Source organism: Ovis aries, chromosome 14 (assembly GCF_016772045.2).
Source record: "Ovis aries strain OAR_USU_Benz2616 breed Rambouillet chromosome 14, ARS-UI_Ramb_v3.0, whole genome shotgun sequence".
Taxonomy (NCBI): Eukaryota; Metazoa; Chordata; class Mammalia; order Artiodactyla; family Bovidae; genus Ovis; species Ovis aries.
Genome location: NC_056067.1, coordinates 55,761,755 through 55,770,173, shown reverse-complemented (window position 1 = coordinate 55,770,173; position 8,419 = coordinate 55,761,755). Strand labels below are relative to the sequence as shown.

The following is an 8,419-nucleotide window of genomic DNA, read 5'->3' as shown; positions in this document are numbered from 1 at the left end:
TAAAGTGTTTGCCGTTGGGTTTTCGTTTGGCTGGTTGTGTGTACACAGTGTATACAAGTTGAGTTGTACAGAAGCCCAAGAAAGAGCAAGAGACAAGGGTGGTGGGGAGATGGGAGCAGAGGGGTTAGAGAGAGGGAGGAGGAGAGAAGAGACTGATAAAAAATAGAACCACATCCAGATGACAAGGGGATGGGGGTGGAGGGGGCAGACACAGACAAATCGCAGTAGAAAAGGAGTGGGAGGGGTAAAGGGAGGGGACCCTTCTCCCCCCTCCACCTCCCCAGACCCCCGCCCCAGGTATGTACAATAAATAAGATTAAAAATAATTAACAAGATGCGTTTTCCCCCTCCCACCCGACGCCAAATGCCCTGGGGAGGGAATGGCCTTTAGCAAAGATCTTGGCCTGTGAGGGAGGGCTTGCGGGGAGGGGGAAAGGGGTCCCCCAGCTCTCTGAAGCCGCCCGCCCCCCTCAACCATACATAGACTTTTCCTATACATTATGTACAAGGTGGAGGGGGCTGGGGCTATGGCCATGGAGGGGGGGTCGGGGCAAGGCGGGGGAGGGAAACCGTTACTAAATAGACATTTATACATATATATAAATAATTTCTCTGTACACCCGACAGTGGGAGGAAAGGGGAGGGAGTGGAGAGGGCTTGGGAGGTGGGGGGAGTCGAACTTTGAACCCTGCCCTGCGGGGGCAGCACAAACACACCCTGACCAATGACCCCCCCCTTCCCCAGCAACGGGGCCCAGGGGTTAACTCCTGAGGGCACAGTTCTGTCCCCATTCTCGGTTCATGGAGGAGGTGGCCCCCCCCAGGCCAGGGTGGGGTCACCCGCAGCGGCTGTGGGCCTGTGCTTGGGCCAGCAGGTCGCTGAAGGAGTCAAAGAGCTGTTCCAGCCACGGCTGATTCCGCATGCACTGCTGGACTACCTCCTCCTGGCCTAGGTCCTCTGCGCCGCCCTCGATGGCCAGGGTCTGCAGGGGATTAAACGTAGATCTGGGGTGGGAGGGGGCTGGGGGCCTTGGGGTCAGTGTCTCAGGGAGAAGGGGGCTGGGAGTGGGACTCCTGGGTCTGAGGGAAGATGGGTCGGGGACCTGGACTGCCAGGGTCCAGCCAGGAGCCTGTGATGGGCAGAATCCCAGAGTGATACGTGCGGGGATGTGCGTGGGCTCACCTGGTCCCGGCAGCGCAGGAAGGTGTGGTACTTATAGTGGTGGAGTGAGTGGTAGAGCGTGTAGTATCCCGATTTGTCCAGTTCAACCTTGAACTCCTGGGCAAGTGGAGTGGAGAGGCCTCAGCCACCCCGCCCAGCACGAGGCAGCCCCTCCTTCCACGCCCCGCCCCAATCCCGCCCTCCCTCTCAGGCTCCGCCCCCGACCCACACACCTCCAGTATGGGCCCCGCCCCTGTCCCCCCACCTTCCCGTCAAGGCCCCGCCTCTCCGGTTACCCATCGCACCTGGGCTCGGACCACGCTCCTCTTGAGTTTGCTGAGCGTCTTGCGGTTGTAGGGTTCCCCGGCCGGCCGCAGCCGCACGGCCCCCTCCTCAGGGGAGCCCTCCCCACTCTGCTCCACTTGCAGCTGGGGGAACGTGTGCAGGGCGTCCTGCAGGAATCCGGTGGGTCAGGGGGACCTCCTTGGACCCGCCCACCCCAGACCCACCCACCTCCCCGGTTCTCAGATTCCCAGTGGTCAGATGCCTGGGTTTCACCCAGAAAACCCCTCAGAAGAGACACAAGCATCTCGGTTTCCTCCAAGGACAGCAGAAACCTAGGCCAGGCTGGTGACCCTTATCATGCGCTCTGTGGCCCAGCCCAGGCCTTTCTGAGACTGCTAACATCCCACCCAAGCTTTCAGAGTCACTTGCAAGTCCTACTCAAAATTCTGAGTTGGCCTGAAACCCAGAATCCCTAACATCCACCACAGAATTATACAACCAGACTCATATTCCATCCCATAATGCTCAGACCTACCCTAATGTTCTACCATGTCAATTTTTTTTTTTTTGGAGAGGGGGGCATGCCAACAAGACTTACAGGATCTTAGTTCCCTGACCAGGGATTGAACCTGTGTACTCATCAGTGAAAGCGTGGAGTCCTAAACACTGGACCACAGGGAATTCCCATTACAGCGGAATTTTTAATCCTAGCACAACACCCAGCCCTGTCTTCTCAGAGCCAGACGAATAGTCAATCCCAGGATTCTCAGAGTCACCCTGACATCCCACCCAGAGTTCCTGAACCAGATTACCCCATGTTTTCATAGTCAGGCTAATATCTCAATAAGAATTTTTAGAGCTAGCCTAAAATCCATCCCAGAATTCTCAGAACTAGACTAACATTCACCCCCCACGAACCTTCAGGGCCAGACTAACATTCCATGGCTGAATTCTGAGCCATCCTGATATTTTACAGCCCAATTCTCAGCACCACAGTAACATCCCCATCAGAATTCTCAGAGCCAGATTAGTGTTATCTCCCAGAAATTCCGGAGCCACCCTAACTTCCCATCCCAGAAGGGAAATTACATAGACAACTTCATGCTCGAGCCTGAAATTCAAAGAGCCTGAATTATGTTGACAAGAGAAGCCATCAGAATCTGCTCAACACTCCGCCCCAGCGAGCCCTGGGTCCAGGCCGTAGTTCATCTTTTGTCCCCAAATTTGTACTCCATAACCACGCTCTGCTGGGCTTGCCCAGCAGCCCAGCCCAGACCTTGACAGTGACCCCTCCAGGCCATCCCAGCTTGTCTCTATCTGGGTGGACGGGGATGCTGGGCCCAGAGATCCCCATGGAACATCTCAGCCTTCCACTATTCTCCTGGCCAAGCCTGAGCCTTCCAACGATCGCCCCCTCCAGGGCCCAAAGCTATGGGAAGAAGCACAGTGGCTGATGGGCACGTGTCTCCTCTGGGCCTGAGCTCTGGGTCCCAGAAACCGCTTGCCCAGCCCCCCAAGCACCTGCAGGGCTGGGCTCAGCGACAGCCGCTTCAGGACTTTTTTCTTGTGCTCATTCAGGAGGCCATCAATCTTCCGCATGGGTGGGAGGTACAGCTCGTCTGAAAGGGGAGGAGGGACATCATCAGAAGAGCTTAGCCCCACAATGATACACGGTGGGAGGAAAGCAGGGGTTGACGGTCTGGGTTCACTTACCATGTGTGTCCTCCAGGGCCTGGATCATGTCTGGGTCAAGTGCCGTGCTCACCAGCATCTCCACGTAGCTCCGGTACATTTCCCGCATCGCCCGGGTTTTCAGCAGACGCCCAGGTACTGCCCGCTCTGGAGGGGAAGAAAAGAAGACATGGATCCATTATTCCAACTTCTGAGTCCGCTGAGGGAAGACTCTCCAATACCAGAACAGTAAACTCTAAGGGTAAATCACAGGTACCATCACGAGCTCAGCCTGGCAAGTCAGGGAAGGCTATTAAAGGTCACACAAGCATCAGACCTTGAGGTCAGAGAGAGAATTCCAGGTCGGTGACCTTTGTGTTTGACCAGTTCCATGAAATTTCTGTAAAGTCTAAAGCAGCAGCAGAATTGGTTTCCAAACCGGTGAATCAAGTTCAAGAGATCAGATCACAAAGGGCAAGATTGAGGGACGAGGTGGGAACTGAGACTGCAAAGGTTAGTGTAGGCCAGACCACGAGGGGCCTCCAAAATGAGGGGCAAAGGGCAGGGGCTTTTTTAGGGAGGCATCCTAGGGAGCCATGGGAGAGAGCTGTGAGCAGGGAAGGGTGAAGGTAATTGGAGAGCAAGCTTTCCGAGGCCATGTTGATGGATCGGAGGGGGAGACCAGATGCCGGGGCAATGGAGCAGCTGAGAAGGAACAAGGTGGGGATGGGGCTGGAGGGACAGGTACAGAGATTTTGAGGGGCAGGAGGGCCAGTGTCTGGGCCAGGGCTGTGGGCCAGGGCAGTGGTGGTGGGGGCAGTTGGGGTCAGAGGGGTGGGACTGGGGGTTTCCCAGCTGCAGAGGTGAGGGAGGGGCCTGGAGGGTCTGGCCTGGTGAGCAGGTGGCTAGTGGGGCTGCATCTGAGATACAGAGACTAGGACCTGCTCCGTGAACTCTGGGAGTGGGTTGGGGGTAGGCTGGGAGGGTGGCCAGGGTAAAGATAGGAGTCTGAGGCTCACGGAAGTGGAGGGAGCCTGCAAAGTTGCTTGACGGAAGGTCAAGCAACAAGATGGAAGACCGTCTTCTTAATTTTTGTAGTGCATGCTACCTGGCTCATGGGATCTTAGTTACCTGACCAGGGATGGTACCCGGGCCCCTGTGGTGAAACCTCAGAGTCCTAACCAGAGAATCCCCCAAGGATAGCACTGGAGGGACACCCACTACCAACTCAAGGAGCAGTGGGGAGAAAACAGAAGCAGGAGGCCCACGCATGTTCTTAAGACCCCAAAAAATCCCTTAGGAAGAGGCCTGAGAAATGGCCGCCTGATTTATCCACATGGACGGTCCTCGCTGACAGCGGTTTCAAGAGCCCAGAGTGACGACCTGGCAGCAGAAGTCAGACCCCGTCAAGCCTCGGCCTGAGCCTTCCTATGGCTCCTGTCTCGCTCGAGATAAAATCCTGCCAGTAGGGCTGCAAAGTCCCAAGTTCCTTGTGTCTCCAGGATCTGGTCTTGTTCCTTCTCTGCCCTCACTTCCTCCAGCGCCTGGCCTCTTTCCTGATCCTCAGACACGCCCAGTCCAGAATGTTCTCTCCCCTAATGTCACACCACCCCAGCCCTGTTGTATTCAGAGCTTGGCTCCAATGTCACTTCCAGAAACCTTCCCCCACTCCCCCCTCTCCAGAAAATAATCACCCAGGATCCCACTCGGATCCTGTTTACCAGATTTATTTTTCTCTACTGCCCTTAATCCCACCCAGCCTTACACTGATGATTTTTCATAGTTTTCTATGAAATTCTATTACATAAATTCTATTACATAACATCTTTATCTGATCGACTCCCCCAGAGAGACTAAACTCCCATGGGGATACATGCTTTTGTCTGCTCTGTGCGCTGTTCAAACCCTCAGTTCATGGCACATAGTAGGTATTCAATTAACATCTGCAAAAAGGGGCTGAGAAAGCCAGATTGATAGTGGACTAAAGGAAGGGAGCAGAGGGTACAGTCCCTTCTTAGAACTTTCATTGTGAATCCAAGGAGACGCATCAGCTTCTAGCACAAAGACAGTCACCAGGCTTAGACCAGTGAGAGGGTTGCTCTGAGGTCTCCTTGTCTGGGCAGAACCTTCAGGGCATCCAGACAGGAGTCAGGCTCACCCTGCCCTGGAGGGGCTCCTGGTGAAATGGGGTGAATGGACAAAGAACCAGACTGAGAGAAAGATACTGACCCTTGGCTGGGGAACAGCTTCCCCAAAGGGTATAGAATTTAGTTTCTCCCATTTCATAGGTTCAGAAAATTCTGGGCTGTCCACATAAGTTCACAGCAGCAGTAGCCAAAAAGTGAAAAACAGCCCAAATGCCCATCAACTAGTCCATGAATAAATAAAATGGGGCATATCCAAGCTATGGAATAGTATTTGGCCATAAAAAAGAATGAAATACTATAAACAACTATGTATAATAATAAATAAGCTACAGGGATATAGTGTACAAGCATCGGAAACATAGCCAATATTTCATAATAACTTTAAATGGAGTATAATCTATAAACATATTGAATCACTATATTGTACACCTGAAACTAGTATTGTAAATCAACTGTAGTTCAATTAAAAAAAAAAAAAGAATGAAGTACTGATACACACTACAACATGGACGAACATCAAAAACACGCTAAGCAAAGATGCTAGTCCTTCAGGAGTGCCCATCGTGTGATACCCCTTACAATGAAATACACAGAATAGGCAAATCTACAGAAATTAGTAAATTACTGGTTGCTTAGGGATGAAGAAGGGGAGTAAGGGAAGTGATGGACAAAGGAAGCAGGGTGTCTTTCAGGGGCAATGAACATACTCTAAAGTAGTTGATTGCCAGATGGATACACAGCTCTGACTATACTAAAAGTCAAACAATTATGGCTTTTAAATGGGTGAGCCACACGGTACATGAATTGGATGTGTAAAACTGTTTTAAGAAATAAAAGTCCTGCAAATCTGGGCCTTTGGTTAAGCTCCTCCCTTGCCAGCATCTTCCCCTGACCCAGCTGTAACCAGCCAAGGGGGCTTCCACCTGGTCAGAATGAGCCCACCACCCACAGAAGACTGGATTTCCCAGGCTCCTTTGCAGCTAGATGTGGCCATGTGACAAGTTCTGGCCAGTGGGATAACGAGGAGACAGGATGTGGGCCATCCCCAGATCTGGCACTGAGCTGAAAGGTCAGTCATACCCCTACCTTTGGGTCCTTTCCTACTGGCAGGACTGCAGCTGTGGGGCTGCTGAGCTATGCCTCCCACCACGTGCTTGACGACAACAAGCTTGGGGGCGGCAGAGCAACAAGAGGAAAAGAAACCCAGACCTGGACAACCTTGAGGAGTCTCTTATTCTCCACAAATCTTCTACTTCATCAGGACTTCGATGGAAAGAGAATTAACTCCATCTCTCTCATTTGACTGACTAGCTGTATATTAACCCTCCGTTAAAACAGCTACCCCTGTACTACACCTGAAAGAGTAGGTGACCTTGGGCAAGTCATGGCACCTCCCAGGGCCTCAGTGTTCTCATCTTTAAAATGAGGATAATAAATAAATTAATTAATTAAAAACCTGTTGAAAATAAAATGAGGATAGGGGCTTCCCTGGTGGTCCAGTGGCTAAGATTCCCATTGTAGGGGGCCTGGGCTTGCACTCTGGCTGGGGAACTAAGATCCCACATGCCACAACCAAACCCTGGCGCAGCCAAATAAATAATAAATATTTTTAAATGAAATGAGAATTCTAAATCCCACAGGGTTTATCTAAAGGTGAAATGAGCCAATGTGTAAAATGCTTAAAATGATGCCTGTCACTTAAAAGCACTAAGTCAGCTATTATATTTTTATACATATGTGCACACATATTTTTGTTGTTACTGTCATAATAAACCAGACATCATTCTAAGCAATGGAGCTCCCATCTGGTGCCCACTATAGTCGAGTACCCTCGTACATGCTTTACTGTGAATACCCACTTGACTTTATTATTAACCCATTTTACAGGTGAGGTCACTGAGGTGCTGCCACCCGCTTCCTAGAGTCACCCAGCAGGTCATAGGGAACACCACTGTCTCTGGGCTTCCAGGACAGATGCTGGTCCCCAGTCCTCCTCAGAACCTGCTTACGCGTGTGCATGCTCAGACGCTTCAGTCAATTCTTTGCAACTTGCAACTCTTGGACTCTTTGCAACTCTATGGACTATAGCCCTCCAGGCTCCTCTGTCGATGGGATTCTACAGGCAAGAATAGTGGAGTGGGTTGCCGTGCTGTCCTCCATGGGATCTTCCAGACCCAGGGATCGAACCCCTGTCTCTTAGGCCTCCTGCACTGCAGGCAGATTCTTTACCCACTGAGCCACCTGGGAAGCCCCAGAACGTGCCTGTTCTGAGACAAAACAGTGTGGAAACACAGCCCGAGACTCTGCTGGACGCAAGCCAACTCAGGTGGGATTCCACACCCAGCTGTGCTGAACTCTCTCCGTCAGTTTGCTCACCTGTATTTGAGGATAATATGGAGTATCTACTTCATAGGGCCACGGTAAAAAATCAAGCAAGTTAACATGTATAAACAACTTATGGGACAGCCTGTCATGTGGTTAGGTGTCAGATAACCGTCAGCTATGGCTATGATTTTTAACTCATTACTACCATGACTGTCTGCTGATGCTGCCTGATAACGACCCATGCCTCTTTCTGAAAACCACGGGGTCGCCTCCCCACCAGCCCCACAGCTGCCGATGGCCTTACCGTCCTCGCTGGGGGCCCCGGGGGACGACTCCGAGTCCGAGGAGCTGCCCGGTGGGCCCCCACCCGCCGAGGCGTTGCCCGCCGCCTCCTTCAGCCACTTCTTCCTCTTCTTGGGGGGCGGCTCGGCCTTCACCTTGGTGGGTCGGGACTTGGGCAGCCGGGAGGTGGCAGGCTGGCCCGTGGTAAGGTTCCGATCCGGCCGAATCTGCCGGCCACCCATGCCCCGCTCGCCCCGCAGCGGCCGTTCTGCGCGCGTTGCCCTCTCTTTCTCCTTTTCCTTCTCAACGGGCCGTGGTGGCGACGGCTTCGCGGGGGCAGGGGGCTCAGGCACGGCCGTGTCAGTCGTCTGCTCGGGGGGCTTCTCCGACGTCGTTTTGTCAGGGTTCTCGGGCTTAGGAGGTGGAACCGGGGCCTTGGGGGGCGGTGCGGAGCTACCCCCAGCAGACATGGGACCCTTGGCCTGCCCAGAGCGCCTGGAAGGAGACATAGATGGGACTGTGCTCAGCAGCCCCCGAAACCCAAATTG

At 52.9% G+C, this 8,419-nt stretch overlaps 1 protein-coding gene across 2 annotated transcripts in view; it reads right to left on the bottom strand.

The window, feature by feature from the left end:
- Positions 1–8,419, bottom strand: part of PRR12 (proline rich 12) — a 29,521-nt gene continuing 21,102 nt past the window's right edge. For both annotated transcript variants that reach the window (XM_027978622.2, XM_042232317.1), the window contains exons 9-14: positions 7,894–8,366; positions 3,160–3,285; positions 2,968–3,065; positions 1,467–1,613; positions 1,183–1,278; positions 1–982 (exon numbers count right to left, since the gene is read on the bottom strand). In XM_027978622.2, the coding sequence (XP_027834423.2) occupies positions 836–982; positions 1,183–1,278; positions 1,467–1,613; positions 2,968–3,065; positions 3,160–3,285; positions 7,894–8,366 (1,087 nt within the window). In that variant the 3' untranslated portion in view covers positions 1–835. The remainder of the gene's footprint in view (positions 983–1,182; positions 1,279–1,466; positions 1,614–2,967; positions 3,066–3,159; positions 3,286–7,893; positions 8,367–8,419) is intronic.